The sequence below is a fragment of the Ophidiomyces ophidiicola genome (assembly GCF_022830035.1).
Source record: "Ophidiomyces ophidiicola strain CBS 122913 chromosome Unknown scaffold_31, whole genome shotgun sequence".
Taxonomy (NCBI): Eukaryota; Fungi; Ascomycota; class Eurotiomycetes; order Onygenales; family Onygenaceae; genus Ophidiomyces; species Ophidiomyces ophidiicola.
Genome location: NW_026054671.1, coordinates 158,613 through 181,807, shown reverse-complemented (window position 1 = coordinate 181,807; position 23,195 = coordinate 158,613). Strand labels below are relative to the sequence as shown.

Genomic DNA, 23,195 nt, shown 5'->3' with positions numbered 1-23,195 from the left:
TGCCGGTGGAGCGGCGATTACTCAGCAGCGCCTCGGCCGTACGGTATTGTCACGCTGCACAGCCGCCGGGCGCACACGCGTTCGCCAGCCCAGCCTCAGATCAACATCAGCATCGCCCGCCCAGCGCTCCGCAGCCGGTTTGCTTGTCTCGCCGCCCAGAATAGCAGCTATGGCTCGCTGATCGCCGCGCAGCCGCCTGGCCGAGCGTTTTTAGGCGGCCGCTACGGAGTACTTGCAGACATGCCATTTGGCGGTCCTCGGCGTCACTCTTGTTTCCTCCCTTTTGCTGCCGACCGAAAACAAGCGAGGTGGAATCAGTGCACCAAGGGCTTTTGTCAACCTTTTATTGTCTTGGAGCCGCTACCCCGTATTAGACGAGCCATGTTATCGCTGGGTTCTCCTTCGACCCGTTGCGCTTCCTATGCGCCGACAACAGCCTCCTACAGCCGGCATCGTACACTTTCCGCTCTGTTAATTCTCTCAGTTTTCCCGGCTCCGTTTTAGTCTATTATTAGGTTTCTCCTCTGGTTAATGGGTTACATGTCTGGAGGCAAATGTGTCCCATGTTCGCCCTTGAAGTTTCAAGTCTGAGCTTCGAACCCGCAATTCAACGCCTGGCCAAATAGCACCGCTATTATTCTTCTTCTTATTATTATTGCTGTTGTACCGCTCATCCATATAGTATTCCGTATCTTCTGAAACTGTGAAACGTCCTGTTGATGGTTTTGGACTCCGTACGGAGTTGTGCTCTTTTCATACACCACGAACGTAGCAGGGTCGCACTACTTCATATAACGATGTGTACAATGAAGCTCCCCATTCGTACGGTCCAGGAATGTTTGTAGGGCTCCAGTGAGCGAATGCCAACCTCCAGAAGAGATTCCATCTTGTGTTCATCAACTGATGCTGTGGCTGGTGATGGGCGGGGTGGCTCGTGCAGGTGCTTATCGCACTATCTTCACGTGATCGACATACGCAAAACTTTTTTGGTCGAAATTCGAAGCTGTTGAAGAGCGAACGACACCTACTTTAATAATACAGAATGCCTGCCGCAATGGAAACATCGAAAGAGCACTCGAAGAAAAGAAAGCGGAAGCATGCCGGGGGTGGGAATGCCCCTGCAGAGCCCACAGAGAAAACGATTAAACCTTCGATCCCGACGACCGTCACCGTACAGGAGGTAAAAAAGCGCAAAACAAACCATTCGTCGCCCTCGAAAGATGCGGACGATACTGATGGAGCCGAGACCCCAGATCCTACTACCGAAGCTAACAATGGGACTCTGGAAGCTCTAGTGGAGGAGAATGGAGACAAAAATGTGGAATCAGAAGCACCCGAATTACCCTCCCTAAATGCGGTCTCCTTGCCCCAGACAGAAAATGAGCCCCTGAAGTTTTCTGAGCTTAATCTTTCGGAGAAGACGTTGAAGGCAATACAAGAAATGGGCTTTGAGACTATGACCGAAATCCAACGAAGGGGAATACCACCACTGATGGTTGGTAGAGACGTTCTCGGGGCCGCAAAAACGGGCTCAGGAAAGACCTTATCGTTTTTAATACCTGCTGTCGAAATGCTAAGTGCTTTACGTTTTAAACCTAGAAACGGTTAGATTATAGATTTTCCTCTCGGAAAACGACCCTTACTCACTATTGTGCTTTCCTAGGAACTGGTGTCATCGTGGTGTCTCCTACCCGCGAACTCGCGCTTCAGATTTTTGGTGTTGCTCGGGAACTCATGGCACACCATTCGCAGACCTACGGCATTGTGATTGGTGGCGCCAATCGAAGAGCAGAAGCGGAGAAGCTGACCAAGGGAGTAAATTTGCTTATTGCAACACCCGGACGCCTGCTTGACCATCTTCAGAATACAGACGGTTTCGTATTCAAGAATCTTAAAGCTCTCGTGATCGATGAGGCGGATCGAATTTTAGAAGTTGGGTTCGAGGATGAAATGAAACAGATTGTCAAAATACTACCCTCAGAAGATCGCCAGACAATGCTCTTCTCCGCTACGCAAACGACCAAGGTTGAGGATCTTGCGCGCATCTCTTTACGCCCTGGTCCCTTATACATAAACGTTGATCACCGCAAAGAGCATAGCACCGTCGAAGGCCTCGAACAGGGCTACGTCGTGTGCGACTCAGACAAACGCTTTCTCCTCTTATTTTCGTTTTTGAAAAGAAATCTTAAAAAGAAGATAATTGTTTTCTTCTCGAGCTGCAACTGTGTTAAATACCATGCCGAACTTTTGAACTATATTGATCTTCCCGTCCTCGATCTCCACGGTAAACAGAAACAACAAAAGCGAACAAATACGTTTTTTGAATTCTGCAACGCAAAGCAGGGCACTCTAATTTGCACAGATGTTGCTGCAAGAGGTTTAGATGTATGCTGCTTACCCATTTCCACTCAAGAGGGATTATCGGTTACTAATTCATTTCGTTAGATCCCCGCTGTGGACTGGATCATCCAGTTTGATCCACCAGATGATCCAAGAGACTACATCCATCGTGTCGGTCGAACTGCTCGTGGTGCAGATGGTAAAGGGCGCAGTTTAATGTTTCTTCAACCTTCAGAGGTTGGTTTCTTGAAACACCTCCGGGATGCTCGAGTACCGGTTGTAGAATTCGAATTCCCAGCAAAAAAGATAGTTAATGTGCAATCTCAACTAGAAAAGTTGATCGGCCAGAATTATTATTTAAACAAGGTAAGTTCTATGTGGTCGCCTTTCTTTCAGCCGTGTGGATTCTTTACTTATTTTCCTCACAGTCTGCCAAAGATGGCTATAGATCTTACCTGCAAGCCTATGCGTCACACTCTCTCCGTTCTGTCTTCGACGTCAACAAACTCGATCTTGTCAAAGTTGCAAAGGGGTTTGGCTTTCCCACACCCCCAAGGGTAGACATCACACTAGGTGCCAGCATGAGTCGTGATAAAAAACAACCTACTCGACGAAATTATGGAAGCCAGTCAAAACATGGGTCAAAATTCAAGAGGAACGGCTCTGGTAATTAGATATCCTATTTCGTTTAATAGTCTAGAAGACCCATAGACCCCAAATTTATTGTTACGACAGAGACGTCGTGCCAATCTTCTACGTTAACGCCCTCTCCATTTGGTCATTGATGTTGCTTGCTCGCACTCCAGACCCAAGAAAGCTGTGTTTATTTTGTAGCTCTCTCAAGCCCATTCATTCTAAATAATCTCCGTACGAAAAATACCACACATGGTACCACACATCCTGTGTGAGTGTACTTCAATATAGGAAGACTATATATGACAAGAATAATGAAAGCTTCTAAGGGAACAAAACCCTGCCCATCAAGTAGTCCCATTTTTCGGTATACCAATTGAGGACATGGAGCGCAACAGGTCCAGTGGAAGCATGTAAGAAAACCAACCTTCTTCCAAAGTATATGGGCATTTGTACGTGCATGATCCGTGGTAAAATTGGCACCCCAGTGGAGATGATACTCCTTGTGTATCACCACTGGTTTTTGGTACCCTGTGGTTGTGATGAACATCCACGGATTGTAGTTATTTGTTGGCAGGAAGTTTTCAATCATTCCATTCCTAACACGCCCTTTAGAAAATCCTAAACTCTCAGACCACCAGCCTCTCTTGCTTATGCTTCTTTTAACCACCTCAGTAGCTCCTCTATACCAATCAGCATTTGTATAGATTCCGTACGGTCTACGGATCCTATACCGGAAGCAAGACTCTACATCCAGAGCAAAATACTGTTGCACAACATGGCAGCAAATATCACGAACCGGAAAGGAATCCGCAGCAAATCCAGCCGTTCAAGGCGGCAGATTTCTGATGTGCCACAGTGTCCAGTAACCTTACTATTAGGTCAACTCACAGGAACATGCGTGGTATATTTGGGCGTGGCTCCATTTTTGCTTGATGGTGGCACAGTATCCCAGTCACACAGTTTGTAAGCCCAGTGGCTAAAAAAAACAAATGTATTTTGTTCCTAAGAGCGCCCTAAAGTCTTCTTGGGCTACTTCAAATTAACTAATAGCACCACAAAGCGTGTGCATAAAGTATCCTAGCTGGTAGATGGCAGCTTCTAAAAATGTTGGAACCAATGTGAAGTGTGCACCAGCAATTGCCAGGCACCTTGGCCGATATTTAATAACAAATGTGACACGGTATGGCCAGTGACAACAAGGAAGGTTGCGTTCAATATGCCTCCATGCAAACATAACTGCATATGCAAGTAAAGCTAGAGGATTGGGACAAGTATTGACCATGATCCAGTACCAGCCCTTTTTGTGACAAACTGTGATATGACTTTAATGTTGAGGGACGTAATACCCAGATATACCCGAAATGTGGGAGAGAGGTGGGGTAGCTTGAATCAAAATAACTTTCTCATATCTAACTCAACAGTTCAGCAATGTGATAGCCGCTAGTCAATATGAAATAGATATGGCAGTTGAGAACCCGAACATTCAGAGGTTTCTTGCCTTTTTAAATTTTCCTATGGGCAACCATATGAGATTCAGGTATGTACTGCTGACGAATGTAGACAGACAGATATATGTCACTAGAATCTCATTAGATATTGATCACAGACACTGATCCTGAAAAATATCCACAACCTAGTGATCACGAGATGTGCTGCTGCTGTTGGCCTTGTACTAGCATGTTCCTTGACAGCAAAGGCCTTTGAGAATAGCAGGAGAAAAGAGGAAATGTTGAGACTTTTTTCTGATATTGTATGTACATGTAACATACGGAGTCCAATTCCAACGTGTCCGTTAAGTGAGTACAACAAACCACTGCCACGTAGGTTTTGGTTTTTCTCCTAGTTCAGCTATAAGGATAATCAGTAGGTATCAATACTTTATCGCATCCAGGTCAAAAACCTTGCTTAGTGTCGAATTGCAGATGATCATGTGCCTGTAAACATTTTGTATTACAGTTATGTCAAGTTGCAACAAGGAAAGTCACTGGAGCGCCCTCTGCAAGCCAAAACAACCAATACAGTGATCAGGAATGGAGTAACAAGTCATAGATGTGCTTATCGGGCATCTATCGGAATATGTTATGTTTGGCAAGTATAGTGACTGGATTTTTGAAAGTACCACGCCATCAAAAAGGGTATAAAAACGGTAACGAGAAGTTGGGGAGGGTGTTGAGTTCTCTCAACATCCAGGGATAATTATGAACCCTGCTAGGTCGCCGTGGTTGAAACTTACGGAGTATACGGGGTTGAAAGATAGACTATGACGACTGAGATCGGCATCGAACAAGGAGTTGTCCGGTTGCATGATGGTTCGCGCCCTGAAAGTTAGAAGAGCCATATTCGCATTGACAAAGTAGTGGGAAAGACCGGAAGGTGCTTTCGTTATCAATAGTTACACTGAAACTATTTTGACAGTAATACTGCGTTTTCAGTGTCCTTTTCCACATCAGATGAGAGTAATAGGAACGAGATATTGACAGACTCCGAAGAATCTTTAGTCAAGTGCATCCCAGCCCAGTGATCAGCAGACATGAAGGCGGTAATCAATGGGGAAGTCCAACGGAGATGCATACACGTATTTGCATACATACGGAGTACTCATGTACAGTATGTACGTACACCCAGGATAACCACCTGACCATCGATGGTTGTGAATCCAATTAGGCTGAACCATTCCATCGGATTTTCAGTCTGGATGGAAGCTAGTTTGACGGTCAAAGTGTACTGAGAGGACCTTCTAACAGCGCCATCACGTTGGCGTTACATAGAGTAACAGTCAAGATCAACCTCAGTGATTATGGAGAGCGTCGGAATTCCGAGTCTTCCACGGAGAAAAAGTGGCCCATACGAAAGTATATGCAGGAAGGGACCAATAAAGAGAAACAACCCAACATTAACCCCGATAGATAGCCTGGATAACAGCCTAACATCGCTAGCCTTAATGCAGGATGGCTGAAGGGGCGGGAAAAGGTGTGACCGGGATTGTTGAACATCCATGGAGCAGCCAGTCCTAGCCCCCCGTAATATGCACTAGTACGGAGTATATATGCAGGTATCGAGAGTTGTGACGCCGGCATTTGATCGGAAAGGCGTCCAATACGGTCGGGTGTTGAAAGCCGTTGAAACGAATCAGATTTAAAAGACCATCGGGTTCTCCCAGTGTCGGCTAATTAAAGGTAGATTGTGAGTGGCTAAGAAAGATGGTGATATCACGCCACATCATACCCCCAAGTTATGATTGGTAAAGGGGGGGTTCTTGGGATGACAGGAAGCGAGAGTTTTTATTTGAAGGGAAAGGGCGGAACTGGAGAAACAGCTTACCAAAATTATTGAAGGCGGTGATTGTACTCAAGCGTCTATATATAAAAAAGATAACATTGCAGTGGATGTCTGTAACACTTGTGTAAGGTTGGATGTGAACAGTGTAAAGGCTCAATGGTCCAGGTTCCATAGCCGTTCGGAAATTCCGGGTAGTAGAAGCTCCATTAAGATCAATGAATCCTTGAAGAAGTAAAACTAGGTGCATCTGTTGTTGTTCTTTTGGCCTATCCTTGCGGGCTGACTGTCCGGCGACCCAGAGAATCCGAGGACGTGGTTGCTGATCGATGTGGCGCAATATGCATTCAAATTTGAGACCTCGTTTTGTTATTGAAAACCCAACAAGGGGCGAGATTCCACCCGAGCCTTCCATCTTGGCTGTTCAACTGATAGGACAAAGCGGGCTATAGCTGCGTATAGAGCTCATGTTATGCATCAAGTACCCCGTACAATTAACATTCCGTGCGCTGCGGTAAGGCATTCAAGCAGGAACTTGCATACAACCCCCTTCTCGAGTGCTTTTTTTCAAGGAGAAAATCCGGGAGCATCATTTCCGGAGAAACTGCAAGATAACGGTATAAAGGTAGTTTCTTTTCGCTTAGTCCAGCTATAAAGCGAGGATTGACGCATATTAAATTTCATCTTCCAAACATATAGTCTAGACCTATATTGCCATTGTTAGTTTTTAGAAGAGATTCGGAATCCGCGTCAGACTTTGACTTCGTTTCAGTCATCTTTCAATTTGTTCCGCATCTCACTTTAAAAGCCCTATTCTAGAATGGCCGCGCCCGTAGGCGCCCGAGTTTCAAAGGAGGAATTCATGCAAGCGCTTGGCCTTGATGTTAATAACCCTCAGCATGACCCATTATATCGCGCAATGAGAGTGAGTAGCTGAAGTCCAATACCATTTTGACCAGTGGAACTGACAATCGCCCTCAGGACGAAGCGATCGCTGTTTATAATCAGATGAATTCGGATAGTTCAAATTTGCTGGAAAATCTGAGGCACGACCCGGAAGCGAGGCCGCCATACTTCTGGCACCACATGCGACCAGATAGACAAAGATGGGGTATCTTGGAGATCTGGTACCGAGCAGGACCAGTGACTCGACCTTTGTTCGATCGCGGCGCAACAAATGGCGAATACGGCCCTAATTGGGTAACTGGCTGGCTGCTTTACAGCGTCTTTCGCTCAAGAGATATTCGTAACAATCGCAATCGAAAGAAAAATGACGAAAACAGCCCTGGAAACAACTCTGGTAATACACCACATCCCCTCCCTTGTAAATAAATTGCTTCAAGAACTGAAATGTGTGCCAGGTCAACCCCAATCAAAGGGAGGGAAGGGTGGCACGGCAGGATGTGAGGCACCGACCAGAACTACGGGATACTATGACCCTGTGCGGAACGGCGCACGATGAATCTCCGACATACAGCGGATACATCGAACGGCGTCATGACATAAACTAGGAACAGGTGTTATTTCGGTCTTTGCGTGGATATTGGCAGGATTTTCCATTTTGTTCTATGGGCTCTCTTTTATGCTCTGTTTATGGCCTAGTATAAATAGGCTGTTTGATACGGTCTATCCAGGCATCGAACTGTCATTTTGTTTCGGGATAGATATTGATGATCTTTCTGAAGCTTTTTATGAAGGTCGCACCGTGCCAAACTCCGCACTGAACGACCGTTGCACCTGTGTTTCTCTGTCGCGCACAGACACATTTACGGCGTCTAAACTTCTCCTTGTACAGTGTTAGATTCGATCGGTCTCGGAATTATCAGGAAGGCTCATGCAACCAAGTTACCGAGAATAGAGCCGAAGATGTGACCAAATCACACTCAAGGTATTTGGGTTCGTCGGCTCTTTTTTGCTTTGAAACGGTGCCAATCGGAATAGAGGTATAAATTTACGGTCCAAACAGGGCAATTCCATCTTCATTTAACGAGTGGCTCAGGGTATGATTCTATTGAGAGGAGTGCAGGCTGGGTTGAATCAAGAACAATCCACCCAAAGTCCATTTTTGGAATATCAAATATGTTTGCACTGTTTGGCTGGGATTTTCACCACACATCCTAGGTAGTTACAATAGCCAAACATAGTGTCTCCTCTTTTCACAGATCAGCATGGAAGAGTAGCAGTGCGAAACAAGGCACATATTCTCGATGTTTGATACATAGCGGCAGAAGTAACTGGTTATCCTCCGTATACAGAGGGTTGCATCCAATTAACTAACTACATTCAAAGCAGGGAACATCGATCATTCTGGGGGTAGAAGAGCGATTCCAGCACTATATTCTCAAATTAAACTCGGCGAGGAGAATACCAAATTCTATGAAATCGTGTCGTCATCACAGTCGTTAACATTTCAGTCATAATCATGGCTCATTACCCCAGACAGTGCTGTAAGACCCGTCTGTCTAGCGAAAGAACTCTCGAAAACAAACAAACGCAGGCCGTAAGCGTCATAAGGAGTCCCATCAACCGGACACCTCTTATTTTTCGTCGTACATGTGGTCATCATCTGCTGAACTTCAGGGTCATTAAGCGGCTGTCGTAGAGCATAGCCGGAAAAGAAGCTTGGAAGTCAGAGCACGCGGGAGCCAAAGTGCAAGGCTCTGCTGGAAGCGTTGCCCTGGCGGTCTTCGCAGCTTTGTGGACTGCTGCCTCCGCTCCGGCTCCTATCACTGACAGACGACTCGATGTCGTCGTTGTGGTAGCGGCTCCTTCGACCGGTGCCGATGGCGACAGGCACGCCCTGGATGATTCCCCCGTGGTCATGGCCGGCGGGATACATGCCATCGTTCACGGAGAAGTTGCGGCAGATCAGGTAGGCGCGCATGGCGGCGTTTTCGCGCGCCAGCATCTCGGTTTCGCAAACGGTGTCGGTCTGATACTCGCGGTTGTTGACGCGGACGACACACGTGAATCCTGCGGCACCGCCGTACGGCTCGTAATGCGGCTCCGGCCAGCGGCGGCGACGGCAGAGGCCTGTGACGAGGGAGTTTAGAAAAAGCAAATCACGGGTTTGCTGCGCGACATCAGAGGGCCGTGGCAAGGCGAGCAAGGTGTCTCAACATGCATGTACTCTGTACAGACTAATAGGCGATGCTCAACGCAAACGCGCCCACATACCGGCTTGGTGTTGTTGGTGCGCAGGTACAATCACCCCCATACATGGCAGAATCCAGATCTCTAACAGGGAGGGCGCGTTTTATAGTGGGAAATCACAGGCAGGCCGAGGAGCGGCAGACAAGCGGACTACTGGGGCAGGACAACATACTGGCAAGATATAGGATGTAATACATGGCGAGAGGCCCTCACAACGTGGTTGGATCTGCTCTTGGGGTGTGATACGCGATTGTCGACTCTAACCGGCTCTAGAATTCACCAAATTCTGGATCACGGGGAGCGAGACTGAGATCCACAGAGGTTTCTAACGGCGGTCGTTGCCCGACAGCGCCACAACCATTCAATAGCACTGGCAAACGGTCAAAAGCGAAGATAAGGGGGCGAGGCAGTCCGTGAAATTGTTATCTGAACCGAAAGCGCCCAGTATAAATCAGGAAAAGACAATCGGGCAAGACTATAAGCTGGGTGCCATCACTCCTTCGGTCGGAAATATGTAGACGAGCCATTGTCAAGCAGACAGCGAAGCAAGCGCGTTTTAATGCAGCATCAGACTGTCAATGCCACGGTGGGGGCCGCAAAATAATCATATAGCTAATATCAGGAACCCTGGCCACCGAGCGCGAGCTTTTTTATTTTTTTCGACCAATGCCATATATGGTTTTTCCGCAGAAAGACCAACAGGCCGGGAAGAAGAATTTTGTCTTCCGTTGTGTGGGAATCTGGCTCCCCTTTTTTTGGCTTTTTGATGCGTTGGCAGCATATCTGCCAGTGACGGCGCTGAAATTCCCTGCCAGCCTATCAAGCGTTGATTCGCTGTCGATCGAGACTTGACAAGACCAGCGCTTGGACAAGTGTTCCTCTCGGCCCACCTCTAGCAAGGTGTGCACTTGCAGAGGGAGAGCGAGTCTGCGGCAATCAGGCTCGCTAGAAGCCTTCCCGGTCCCTTCAAATGTGATCGAGCGAAACCCCGCAGACAGTCAGCCAAACACCGCTGTTCTGTGGCCGTCGTCGACCCACGCAACGATGCCCACGGCGGCGGCCACTACTGTACAGTACACTCACGTCGTTAGTGGCATCCCGCCCGCCAATGCGATTACCGCCTGTTCCCCGCGCGCCTCGAGTCGGCCGTGATTTCGCACCTCCGCTTTGTCGAGTCAAACAGCCAGCTTACCGTGCTGGGGTCCAACCCACGGTCATGCACCTTTGCAGTCGCAATACAACCTCCAGTTAAATTGACTTTCCATCCCATCGGGATGAGGTTAATGCTCGCCCGGACCCGGGGATTGTTGACGGCTGAGTCTCGTGGCGAAAGGGTCCGGGAAGGCTACCAGGTCTTCATGTGCAAGTCTTGGAGGCTCGTTTAAAGTTACAACCCCTTTACATATGTAGCACTGAGATATCGAGAATATGCTGGTGGGACGCCTTTCGACAAAATGAAAGAGTGTTCTCCGTCTCGTCGTTCTACCGTTAATTCAGGGCTAGATGATGGATGGAATACTCCGTAGTTCCTAGTTGGCAGCCTTTGGGTGCGATTTGCCCCGTCTGTGGATATATTTACATGCATATCGTAACTCCACCTTTAAAAACGATAGCCGTGAGCTTGTAGACCCAAAAACATGCTGGCTGGATTCCTGGTTACAACAGGGGGGCATTCAGGCGACTGGCGCTCTGCATGTTGTCAAGCACAGCCTAGCCAAATGTCAAGACGGGGGGGAATGAACCGCAGAATATTCCTGTCACCTGGCTTTCCTCGGCCCTTTTTGTTTTGAAATCTTGCCAGCCCGCGGGTACGCTAGTTAAAGATCCCTGCGCTTTGCTCACCAAGGGCAAAATCGTAACTGCTGAGTGTTTCCCTCAGTTCTTGTGGGACGGGGTGTAGGGTGGCATGGGAATCTGTCCATCATTCTTAGTCCAAGACGGCATCGCGCAGGGATGCAACATGCCTGCACAGATGATAGCTGAGACCCTCGCGATGACCTATCCGGTATGTGCCAAGCAGGCCTCGCAGCGGGCGAAACGGCGATAAGACTGGTTTGCAGCCTTCTCTGGCTCTTCCAGTTACTCCGGTTGAGACCGGGATACCCATACAGCCAATGCTGCGGGTGATGGCCGCCTTCAAACTCACACAGAGACAGCAGAGTGAACGGAGAAAAGCCCTTCAGGAACGAGTGATGCCTTGCATCAACGCCGTCTTGTGTTGTAAGGCTGACCATCGCAATTTTCGGGGAAGGCATTCCGGATTATGAACTTGGCTCTGGTAGAGACGAGCGCCGTAACTAACTAGCTAGCCAAGACGGCTGTTCGACTTCAAATTACCATTCTCTGGCTGTGCCGCCTAGGAGTCCTGGATACGAGCTGGCTGAATCGTAATCCCGGAACATGTGCCGCACACAAACCAACTCGTCGGGTTACATATGACTACTCTGGATAAACGACTACTATGTATAAAGCATCGCCGCACGGGACTGCGTGTTTGGGGCGAGAGTTGGCAAAGATGCATGAGAAGCCCACACGTTGCGCCACGGTGTGTTCGAGTCCAGATGCGCAAACGGAAAGGCGAACAAGGCAAGAAAAAGCGTTGGCATTATGTATGCGCTGTGACAGGCATCAGACGCAGTGATGAGTTGGCAGTGGGGAAAATATGCAACATGCTCCCAGAAACGAGTTGAACTACGCCAGATGCGTCTCCTCTCCTGCAATCCCTAGGCGGGATCCGAAGAGAAGCGCTCAAATAAAAAACCAGACGTTGGATTTCCGGTAGTCAAATGCCTCACAATGCATGGGATGTTAAAACGGCTCATCTTGTGTGTGACGAGAACGTTCTTGTTTATCATAAGCCCTGGTTGCGACAATCGCCGTGGCGGGCCACACCTCGACGCATAATCTCGAATGTTCCAAGAACGCCTCTCTTTCACTCTCATTGGTGAAGCAGAAAAGATGTCATTTTCCATCGCCGCTAGGAAAATATGGGTAAGACATGCGGCTCTTCTTTAATAATGTCTGAGAACAACGAAGCGTGACATGGGTTCTTTGCCGCATTAAACCAGAACGGTATAGCCAACCACGTCTCCGTCGCAGCGACCATTGCCCCGGAGCCACTTCAAGGATGTATATTGAATTCTGGGCTTGGACGTGCATCGTACCAGGATCTCATGCCTTCTGCCGCAGAGTGAGGGATAGCAAAGAGGGGGTGCAGGACAGCGAGCCGGTCCCTTTCATGGAACACCACCCCGTCAGGTTCGATATCCGTCTTCGACGTAAGCGGGGCATGAGACCATGAGAATGCGGAGGAGAATGGGTCGCGCTCGGTGGGCCCTGCGGCAGTGTCAAAATGGTAGTTTTGAGTGCTACTTAAGCCAGCGAGAGTGTAACACGTATGATAAGAGTCGGCTGGTCTAGAATTTGGATGCAAGTTAGTTCCTTAGTGATAAAGTAAACAGTGAGGGGGATTTCGATTGCTTCTCATGGTTTCGCTTACTTTCCAGGTTTATCACGCAGCCCTCCATGCGGAGATTGACAACAGCCCAAAATATATCTTGTCAAACCCTCACGGCTGTAAAGGCTCCCAAAACGGGGTTGAGGATCGTTCGAGCTTGCCTGCGTGCCGTTCAAGGCAGCTTGTACCATTGGCCAGGAACCTCCCAGCCAAAAGCTGTAACATCCATCTACCAATTTGTTCGTACGCCCCGAAAATCCGCCTTCAGGGGCATGTTGCCTTGCTGACAGCCATGATACCAGCTGAGGGACATCCAGATACCTAGCCATGATTAGCTAAAGTCCCAATATAACAACACGGTACATATTAACTTATTAATCATTTGAGATGGGCTACCCATGAGGCACAACGCCCCGAGTGCGCAAAAGGTGTAGCTGCCATGTGCTTCCGATTTGGGGCTTCCAGATATACCGCCTTCATACGTTTGACCTGAGATACCATCAGTTTAGACTTTCGGGCCGTTGAAATGGACTCCCACATGTAGAAAGGTATTCTGGCAACCCGCTCAGAAACGTGTCATGCCCAAATTCCCGTGCTGGTGCATCCGGGGGCAGTTCAACCGGAAGTCCGAGTAGCGCCAGCATCACCAATGCACAATATGCGCCTCTACTTGCCGATTAGCCTAAAGAAACCTCTCGCCATGCGAGAGGTAAAACTTACCGAACGTCTTCTTCGCCTCCAAGACAGACTTGAAATCCACCATCCGCCTGCTTCAATTGCCCTAACCACTTCCAGCTTTCAAAGATATTAGCTCAAAACCAAACACGAGGTCACGCGAGAGATCCTAACTTACATTGCTACCCGGTCAACTAGCTCCAGCGCTTCTTGTCCTCCTACCATAGCAAGGCTCAGGATAACGGCGTATGACGATGCACAATGCGACATTTGGCCGTGTCCCCCGCCAAAGCCTCCAGTGCGATTTTGCATGGGAAAAATCGTCGATATGACTCTGGTAGAGAGGCGAGTTAGACAGGGCTCAGACAACAGTAGCATCGAACATCTCAAGATAGAAGACAAAGGATTCATATCACTCCAGCGCAGCACTGATAGCAGTACTGGCCAAATAGAAATGTAGACCGACAACATATCAACTTACCGCCTTCGAAGTTGGGTCACATCTTCTCCCAAAAGATATAGCCCAATAAGCGCCCAGTAGATCATCCATGGACGACTCGCATCAAGAGCGGCAAACCCGCTTGGATAGTCTTCCAGAGCATCATAAAGATAAGCGACGTGGGTTTCTCTGTACAGACTGGGTATGCCATGCTCATTGAACGGGCCGTAGAGCGTATCAGACACGCCCTGCAGAAACGGCAAACACGTCTGAACGGTTTCTTCCTGGACCTGAGAAGTCTTGGTCTCCAAGGTATCACGGATCGCGGGAAGCCGAGTAAAGAGATCCGGGACCGCCTGCGGCGGAGCGTATTCATCTGTCGTGGCCATTTTCTTCTTCGATGGGTGTGCGTCTGGGCGGGGTCGTGGTGGGCGCGCTTTGGCCGTGCCTCCCGATGGTTTTGGCGTGGATTGCTTGAAGGAAGGAAATCGAACCCGTCGACGGAGCGGCCTGGCGGGCCTTACGCCGCCATACATGGAAGAGATAGGTTCATATACTCCGTGATATGAATATGAGAACTAGCACCTATTGTTCTGCGCGTTTTCTTTGTCGCAAGGATAGTTAACTAGTTTGCCTATTGTTGTCGGGTTTGGAACACTGCACAATCGTGTTGTGTTTGCGAGAACCATGGTTCTTTTTGCTTACCAGGCCAAATAGCATCCGAAACCAGCAAGTTGACAAATGTTATGTCTTGATGAGGGCCTTCAAGTGCCTTCACTTCCGTTCATAGAATCGAATGGACTCGGTCTCATCTCTGGCACTTTCTCATCCGGTAGAAGACCATGCCGCTTGAATAGAACCATGACCAGTGCGAAGGGCACATATCTACAGTGCTCATTTCTTCTCTCCGCTTAGAAAGAAAATATAAAAACACCCGAAAGAAATGGGAATCGCTGGGCAGTCGGAAGTATTGTATTTGATAGTATATCGCTGTCTCAGATATCTACCAAACACTACTACCAATGTGTTTTAACTCCATCTGATGCAAGACTCTAACAAGAAAGAGATGCTAGCGCATGCTGGCCATCCTCTCTTCACTAGCAGGCAGGGCTCCCGAATAAATCTGGGCTACAGAGTACACTATTTGTCTACACTTGATCGTGGACTACGGAGTACTTGTGGTCGTCGAGAGCAATAGTTATCGCCCAAATGATTATTTTTCGACAGTCCCGCCATGAATGCCGAAATTCCGATAAAAGTATATAAAAAAGAAAAGGTAGGTGAGCATACGGTGTTGGACGTTATCAGTCCCGTTATTGCCCTTCAAAGGCTTTTGGGGGGCTACACAACCGTCTGGTGGTAACTCTGAGTGATGGGACATACCTTCCACGAAATCAATTAACAGTAACGTCATCTGATATATACCGGGACTGCAATCGAGCATAGCGCGCCCGATGATGTCAAAACGAATGCCATATTGTCAGATTTTTGTCGGCCCGAATTCTTCCTTCTGCAAGAAAAGGCAAGATCAGGCTTTTCGTCCACTTGATCTCGCTTCGGCTATTGTGGTAGCAATGAGCACAGGGCACTCCGTTACGCATGGTGACATTGAGGTCCGTGTTGAGGGTCGATTTTGTTCTGGACGGCCTTGATAAAACTTGTTTCGTATCACATATCAATGCACAGTTTTCAATGGAGAAAGGGGGGAAAACAAGGTAAACCATTCCCCGTTCCCCGAGCGGCAAGCCAGCTAAGCATCAGTATCAGCATGAAATAACGCATGGACTGCTGGTTCTTGACTGTGGGTTAGGGGGACGGGGAGAAACGACGAGCAAAGAACCCAATAGTGAACAACCGGACAACCCCGCCTGATCCTGGGAATAGTATTCATGACCAGAGGTGCCCCACGTCGTAAGGCATGTCTCAACAAATTTCATTGATAGCCGGCAAGATGCGGACCGTGTGATTGCATGGTAGCCAGGCCAAGTCAAATAGATGTATGTATGTGCCATAGCGGGTACTTTGCGATTGACAAGCATGACAAATACTGCCAATCAATAGCACCTAATAGGTCTTGGGTTTCGCAAGGAAATCAATAGTGACCTTGGGTAGAGTTGACTTGTCGAAAAACAAGCGCTTAGCAGCAGAGAATTATCTTGCCCATCGACAAGACTCATGTGTAAAGAGGAATGCATACATTAGTTAAAGGGAGGGCTAGGGCGGAAGTTATGGTCACTGCGCGCCCAGGATTCCCAAAATAGTAAGCGATGGGAGAGCTCTGATGGGAACCAGGGCGGGAGGAGGAACAGTCAGCATTCCAGCACCAACATACGACTTGCATGGCGCCACCTCTGATTGGCAGTCAGTGTCTGGGGTTGGTAATACGGAGGTGCAATTAGCCAGAAACGCCGGGAAACGTGCGAAATTCGGTGGTTTAAAGCCTGGACACAACCGGTCAAGGCTCCCAACGGACAAGGGCGCATCACTTTTCTCGTATGTACTGGAGGTACTCCGAATGTGCATTTGGACTGCTCCACAGGAGGCATCATCATGGGCCTGGTAGTGACGAGATGAGACCATAGAGCCTCGCCACAGCATTGTGCGATAGTGCGTAGTTTTTCGCGTAAGCCTAGAGAGGCGGTCAATATCTTGCTCCGACGGAGAACAGAAGGAGGCAGCGAGTTCTAGGCTAGTTGTATTCGCCAAGGCGCGAGGCAGCACACAGTGTTCGCCCGAAGATTTCGGCAAAGGCTGCCAGGAGGGGTCGAGGTCCATCTTTTCGCCTTTTTTTCCCAGCCTGCTCCAGGGTCCACGATGGCACAGCGCTGGCCAAGGTCTCTCGCAGCGCATGGGTGTTAGCGCCGCACGCGGCCAACCCAACATGGCGCGCGTGCATACCTAGCATCAGTCATATCGTTCGGACGGCAAAGGCTTGGAGGGGTTGTATCGAGTCGTGAGGGCGGGCGGGCGTGGGCCGCGAATCAAGCGGGAGTTGGGCGAGCCAGGCAGTGCCCATTGCGTAATGGCGGGCACCACTCTGGGGCAGCAGCCGGGCCCGAATAGGCATAGCCTGCAGGAAGCGGCATCGCCAAAAATGGATACGTCCTGCTGGAAAAGAGCAGATCGAGCGGGCGAGGAGGGGGAGCTGCAGTGTTCCGATCGTCGAATCGGATGATATCGAGATGGCGGGGCAGCAGGACGCAGCAGAAACACCACCCAGCCACCGAAATTATCCGTGAGGAGAGCTTCCACTAGTTAAGTTTTCTGGATCCGAAACAAACAGGGAGTGCGAATGGGTGTCTCTGAAGCCGGGGATCGGGGGGAAGGGGGCGTCCCCTGTCGGAGATGCAAGCAGGCAACTCTGTCTTTGATGCCGTGCGTTCGTGCAGAACAGAGCCCTCAGTCGACGGCAGAATAATGAAATGGTCGATGCAGGATGTATGAAAGCGCATGCATCCGTCGCCAGAACCGCCGTCGGGACGGCGTTGCTGGCTGTTCTCCCGCCCAGAGCAGACCGCCTGATCTCAATAATCATGCAGGCAATTTAAACCCCACGGGAGATGACCAGCATATCCTGGGTCGGGCGAGAGTTCTGGCAGGCCATGGAAAAGACTTGGGATCGGAGAATTTTGAATTTTTAGCGACAAGATCGAGGATTTTCGCTTGACCTGGACGAAGCTCGCGTTGGATCCCAACCCATTCCGCGAGCGGCCTAGCAGTAATTTAGGGCCGTATGGGCTAGTACGGATCTCTTCCCTTCTCTCTCGCTTTCTCTCTGCCCCGGCATTCTTTGACGTGGCTGCCGGGCTTCCCCAGACCTCAGCTCGGTTGGGCACCACAGGAGACTGCCGCAGATCATCATCTCCCGCGTCGGGACGCACCAGTGTAGCGGACCAGCCTGCTCGTGAGCGTGCAGGCGGAGGGGAACCATCGACAGGCGACGACGCAGACGGGCCAGCAGTGCTGGTTCGGACGAGAGACGGGCGGCGGTATCGACGATACGCTCGCTGGCAGGAGCGGGTATTTGGGCTGCGCGCGATTCGGGATGAGGCCTGTTGCCCCATCAGGTGACGGTGGGCGTGGTGGTTGGCGCGCGGGTGCGTGGCTCAACCGCGGCACTGGCGGGCAACGACGATCAGCGCGCCCGCGCGCGCCAAGGGGCAGCGGGCGGTTGGCCGTTGGCGCATGTGCGTGTGCTGGCAGCGCGCACGCAGCCAATGAGCGGCCCGGCGTGGCAGTTGGCCAGCCTTGCTCCAAAGGCTTTTTTTCGCTTTCCGAGCGGGCGCACAGCCAGACGGCAGGACGGGCGCGGGACCGCCGTCGGGCGCTGGGAGAAGAGGGGGGGAGCGGCGGTTGGGAGGAGCCGGTGCGGCGAGTGCTCGCTCGCCGGCCAGTTAGACTAGCTAGCTCGCGCGCCCGGCACAGCGCAAGCGCAGGACAAGCTCGCCGCAGCAGCGGGAGAGCACGGCGGCTGGTCTCCAGCGTCGCGCGCGCGCATTGACGCCGGCGCACGCCTAAGCCTCGGGTGTGCCGGGGGCTCCGTTAGGCGTGGCTCCAGCGCCCAGCGCCCCCCTAGCCGCCCCCACCGACGCCGGCGAACCAGAGCCCGCGCCGGCTCACCGCCAATCCGCCTCCCCACGCTCAAGTAACGCACACGTCCCCCCTCCCAGCCCGTCTCATCCTCCTCTCTCTCTTCCTCTCGTCTTTGCTTCTTCGCTGGTCGGGCCCCTTCGTTTTCCCAACAGCTAGCTGCCCGCCGTCCGCTCGATCCATTCGCCGTCGTCGCTGGCCTTGCCCGTCGCCCTTCAGCTGCTCACGAACCGCCCGCCGCCGCCCCCTTCGACCATCGCTGCTGTTTGCTCCAGTTGTTTCTCGTGATTGTGTTCCGCTCGCCAATGCTGTCCGCTGCTGAGGCATGACTGAGGTTAAAATGTCCGCTGACGGGATGATTGGCCTCGACTACGACCCCCGGAGATTCATCTCAGCTCCGACATGGCCGCATGTGGGCATCGACCAGACCTCATCGCAGCACCATCGCGCCGACGGTAGGAGACCCGCCGCCTCGCCGTTGCACGCCAGCTGCCATGCCTTCGGCGCCGTCGCCCCTGACCACGCCCTGATCTCGGACTGGGGCATCCAGCATCTTCAACCGCACTTGCAATATGCTGCAACGCAGCCTGCGTCCCTGGAGACCCCGTTTACAACGGGCTATCATGTCTCGTTGCAACCCACGCCCATGGACCTGATGCCAGTCACAGAGCATCTCGACTCGGGCCTGCTAGGCGGGGCCTACATGCCGCTGGCGAGCGCTGTTGACGTTGTGCCCTATACGTGGCATGACTTCCAACCGGACATTGCGTCTCTCGCGCCTATCGATGGCCTGGCAGATATGTTTCAATCACAGCATCTTCCTGACACCAGCTCGCCCACAGAGACGTATCTGGAAGTGAGATCGTTGCCTAGCACGGCTAGCGACCACAGCTGGACCTTGATAGATGGCCAGCAGTCTCTCGATTCATACCAGGACCGCAGTGTCTTTGTCAACCCTAATCAGACGTTGCACCATCGAAGCCTATCGGAGTCGTCGTACTCTGACTTGGACCACAATCCAAGAGGTTCACTAGGCAGCTTTGTGGATTTACCGAATGCCATCAACTCGCCCAGCTCGGAATCCAACCTTGAATCGGAGTATCATGCCTTTCCCAGAAGACCGTCCACAGATATCGTTTCGCACGGTTCGTCGTCGCCGCCAACGGCCGCCGTCAGCCCTCTTGCAGTATCTCGACCAATTCCAGTGCTTGCTAAGAAGTCAACGACCACGTCGAGATCGCCAAAACAGGCTGCAGGCTCTCCGCCATCCAGGAAACCGTCACGCAGAAGCCCCATTGCGGCCAAGAACACGGACACCAAAGTCCGAAAGCAGTCAGACCCAAACAAGCCCGAAAAGGAGAAGCGTGTTGGCAAGCGGAAGGGGCCTCTGAAGCCAGATCAGAGAAAACAGGCGAGTGAGATTAGGAAACTGCGAGCGTGCCTTCGTTGCAAGTTCTTGAAGAAGACGGTAAGCTTTTGGAGGCTCGGCGAAAATTACATCATCAGAAACTAACATTACTGTTTAGTGCGATAAAGGAGAGCCATGTGCGGGATGCAAACCTTCCCATGCAAGACTTTGGCAGGTCCCGTGCACCCGTATTGATATCAAGGAGATTGGCTACTTTATGAAGGACTGGAAAGCTGACTACGAACGTCACATCACACTTGGCTTTTCTGTTGGGAACATTACGGGGTTTTCTGATGTCGAGCGGACTCTGTTTATCACCCACGGCTATGGAGAAGTTCTTCCTGTCAAGGCTCGCGAGGTGTACGTGCGCGATGAAGAGTGCTTCAACATTGACTGGGTCGAGTCGCTGAAGCGAAGCCCCAACACATACGAGTTGAAGACGGCGAAACTTTCGGCAGGAATGGAAGGCATATCTACTGCTATGCTCTCGGACTATCTCGACAGACACATTGATGGAAATGGCAGCTTTGAGAAGTTCGTCGATGATTATTTCGGTGGCACGCCCTTCCTCACCCAGATGCTCAAGACTGCATTCCGCTTCTATTTCCGCACCAAGATGCCAGTCATCCGCAAGGCGCTCAAGCTCATACTGGCATACAATCTCACACTACACGTCACTATGGTTGAGGGGCTTGGCGATTTGGAGCATTTTGTTGGGAAGATCGAAGACAAGACGTCGATATACAACGGCAAAATCATGGCTCCGGTCATGATTAACTTCCAGATTAAATGTGCGTTGGCCAACATGTGGCGCGACTTGCAGAAGGACGTCTTGGAAGAGCTATCAGCTCTGTACTCTAGCGTCTACAGCGGAGAGAAGCTCAAGAACTGGCCAACAATCTTTATTCTGGCTTCGATACTACTCGCTGTGTGGGAAGAGATGCAGTTTGATTGCCATTATCGTGTACCTGTAAGTAGTCTTTTGTCCCATGCTTGTCTGACGCGTCAATACTGAGCAATGCCGTTCTAGGATGCTGCTGCCGTCAAGAAGTTTTGCTCCGACATGGAGACAACACCTGTTGGTGTCATTATCGGCCTCTTCCAAGCAATCTCCCAGAAGCTTCCTGCATTCACGGACTGGAACTCCCAAGAACACCACCACCTCCTGAACTCCAATCCTGATGTCTGTAACACCATGACTGAAATTCGGGAGCATGTCCGCCAACATGGTAAGCTTCTATTCTCGCTGCCTCTATGTCGACCTGCAGATTGCTAACGTAAATCACCAGAATCCTACCTCCGCACCCGTGCCAATTCCAACTTTGACCGCAGCGACTTTGATTGCTTATCCAATAAATTCCTGTCCCGGCTCGTTTTACGCGCAAACCAGGCAACCCGAGAGGTTGTCCATGCATCGTGATACGATAACTACCCCGGATATATGCTATTAACGGCCTCTTGATTCCAAGCAAGCATTTCGTCTCACCTTAGACCGATGAGCTACGACCCATGACTATCTATGACACAAGAGTACGCTCCTATTTGCAAACGAAATGAAACGAGGAAACGACAAGCGTCTGTCTGCGTTTTTGATCCGTATAGCTTTCCGTCACTCATTTATATTTCCTTTATTTTTTTTAGGTTTCCTTTTTTTGAGTACAGCGATATTTTTCCGCCATATTATACCTATTTTGATTTTTTTTTTCTTTTCCTCTGTTTGTGCACTGCCGTTGGTTTTGACGTTTCGCTTTGTTTTTCATGCGACAATGGAACGAAGATGATGACCACGATTTAACGACTACGCGACGCTTAGTATTTTGCCATCGAGACATACAACACATGCACAGAAAAGCCGCCCCAATTATCAGACAAATCAACGACCCTTCGGGGCGCTCAAATTCAGAACACAGCACCGATTGTGACAGGCGCACCCATCTTCTTCTAATGTTTTTTTATCATTCGTGCTATTGTCTTTTTTTTTTTTTTTTTTTTTTTTGGTTTTATGCCATTTTTGGATCTTTCATGAGTTGGTTTTCACAGAACTAACTCTTAAAAAAATCGTCATTTTGACCTGACTCTTTTGTGTTATTTTTCTGCCCGTCTGCACTTTGCATTGCATCCTAGGTGATGTATGTATTGATCCGGTCTATTCTTTGGTTGTCCCACAGATATTCTGGCAATACAATATTGGGGGCGAAAAAAACTTTGAACCCAGAGTTTTATACATATGTACTGTACATTTCACAAGTAATTTAGGAATACTGTTTTCCTGTTTTGCTTGCCGATACTGGTGTTGTGTACGATCGACTCTCATTTTCCACGCCAGTCGCCCAAACAGCACCGATTTGTGTTCCTTTTTCTTTTTTTCTTTGTATTAATTTGGTCTGGAGGGCGCGCGAGGGATAAAGGTACGGGTCAAGAGGGCGATTTTCCTTTGGCGATTTGGAGAGACATTTTTGTAAACAAGTTGTTAGTAACTACTAGTTTGAGATCCAATCTCCCACACCATGGGAACGTAATGGTCCTCCGAATATTCAATAACAACACTCTCTAGGCATGCAGCAGACGATCCGGCCCTAGCCACCAGCGGCTAGGTGCGTTTGACCTTGAGCTCCTCCAAAACACCTTGTGGGAATAGCCTTTTTGCAAATCGTCGAGATGTCGAACAAGCAAGCGATTTGAATGGGAGTCACCCTGTTGGCACTCTTAGTCCCGCCTGCAGTCTAGGCTAACGCGCGATCCATGACCGGGAGCTGGCAGGACGAAAGTAAACATTTTTGTTCGCACGCCAAAACACATGCTCTGATGCAGAATGAAGCGTTGAGTGCTGAATCTTCAGTGTTCAACCATGTTGATATAACATGGCAATCGCGCGATGTCACTTGAATGACGCAACTGCAGGTGACTCAGCTCCGAGACCGGTTTATTACCCTCAGCAGGCTTGGGGCGTGTCTTGTTTTGTCATGTGTGCCTAGAAGGTTCTCGCGGGTTCCACCTCTAACCCTATCTGGCACACTAACAGGGGCAGCTGCCGCCGTGATTGGCGAACGCGAGAAAAGCCCCATTCGGCGATACTGCCCGATACCGCAGGCGGAACCCCCGCTGCTTCGCCTCCCCTCACCTCCGTGATCCTCTTTGCCGCCAGCCTACTTAAACCCGCCGCCGCTCTTTCTTCCTGCATCCTCACACCATTTCTCACACCACCCTTGCTTCTTAGACAT

At 50.1% G+C, this 23,195-nt stretch overlaps 5 protein-coding genes across 5 annotated transcripts; 3 read left to right on the top strand and 2 right to left on the bottom strand.

Moving 5' to 3' along the window:
* Positions 1-1,054: 1,054 nt before the first annotated feature.
* HAS1 (ATP-dependent RNA helicase) lies at positions 1,055-3,014 on the top strand (the record flags this gene model as incomplete). The annotated part of the gene is made up of 4 exons (XM_049254770.1): positions 1,055-1,604; positions 1,664-2,385; positions 2,446-2,706; positions 2,769-3,014. 4 exons carry the CDS (start codon positions 1,055-1,057, stop codon positions 3,012-3,014), a joined length of 1,779 nt encoding a protein of 592 aa, XP_049106287.1.
* Positions 3,015-7,072: 4,058 nt separating this feature from the next.
* LOZ57_005742 (uncharacterized protein) lies at positions 7,073-7,584 on the top strand (the record flags this gene model as incomplete). Its single annotated transcript, XM_049254769.1, has 2 exons — positions 7,073-7,177; positions 7,234-7,584. The coding sequence occupies 2 exons, from the start codon at positions 7,073-7,075 to the stop codon at positions 7,582-7,584; spliced, it is 456 nt and encodes a 151-aa protein (XP_049106286.1).
* Positions 7,585-8,881: 1,297 nt separating this feature from the next.
* LOZ57_005741 (uncharacterized protein) lies at positions 8,882-9,136 on the bottom strand (the record flags this gene model as incomplete). The annotated part of the gene is made up of 1 exon (XM_049254768.1): positions 8,882-9,136. One exon carries the CDS (start codon positions 9,134-9,136, stop codon positions 8,882-8,884), a length of 255 nt encoding a protein of 84 aa, XP_049106285.1.
* A 3,390-nt stretch (positions 9,137-12,526) lies between these two features.
* RAM1 (CAAX farnesyltransferase (FTase) subunit beta) lies at positions 12,527-14,365 on the bottom strand (the record flags this gene model as incomplete). Its single annotated transcript, XM_049254767.1, has 7 exons — positions 12,527-12,821; positions 12,905-13,183; positions 13,234-13,351; positions 13,401-13,528; positions 13,583-13,657; positions 13,716-13,871; positions 14,019-14,365. 7 exons carry the CDS (start codon positions 14,363-14,365, stop codon positions 12,527-12,529), a joined length of 1,398 nt encoding a protein of 465 aa, XP_049106284.1.
* A 4,541-nt stretch (positions 14,366-18,906) lies between these two features.
* LOZ57_005739 (uncharacterized protein) lies at positions 18,907-21,394 on the top strand (the record flags this gene model as incomplete). The annotated part of the gene is made up of 4 exons (XM_049254766.1): positions 18,907-20,034; positions 20,093-20,944; positions 21,005-21,203; positions 21,264-21,394. The coding sequence occupies 4 exons, from the start codon at positions 18,907-18,909 to the stop codon at positions 21,392-21,394; spliced, it is 2,310 nt and encodes a 769-aa protein (XP_049106283.1).
* Between the last annotated feature and the right edge of the window lie 1,801 nt (positions 21,395-23,195).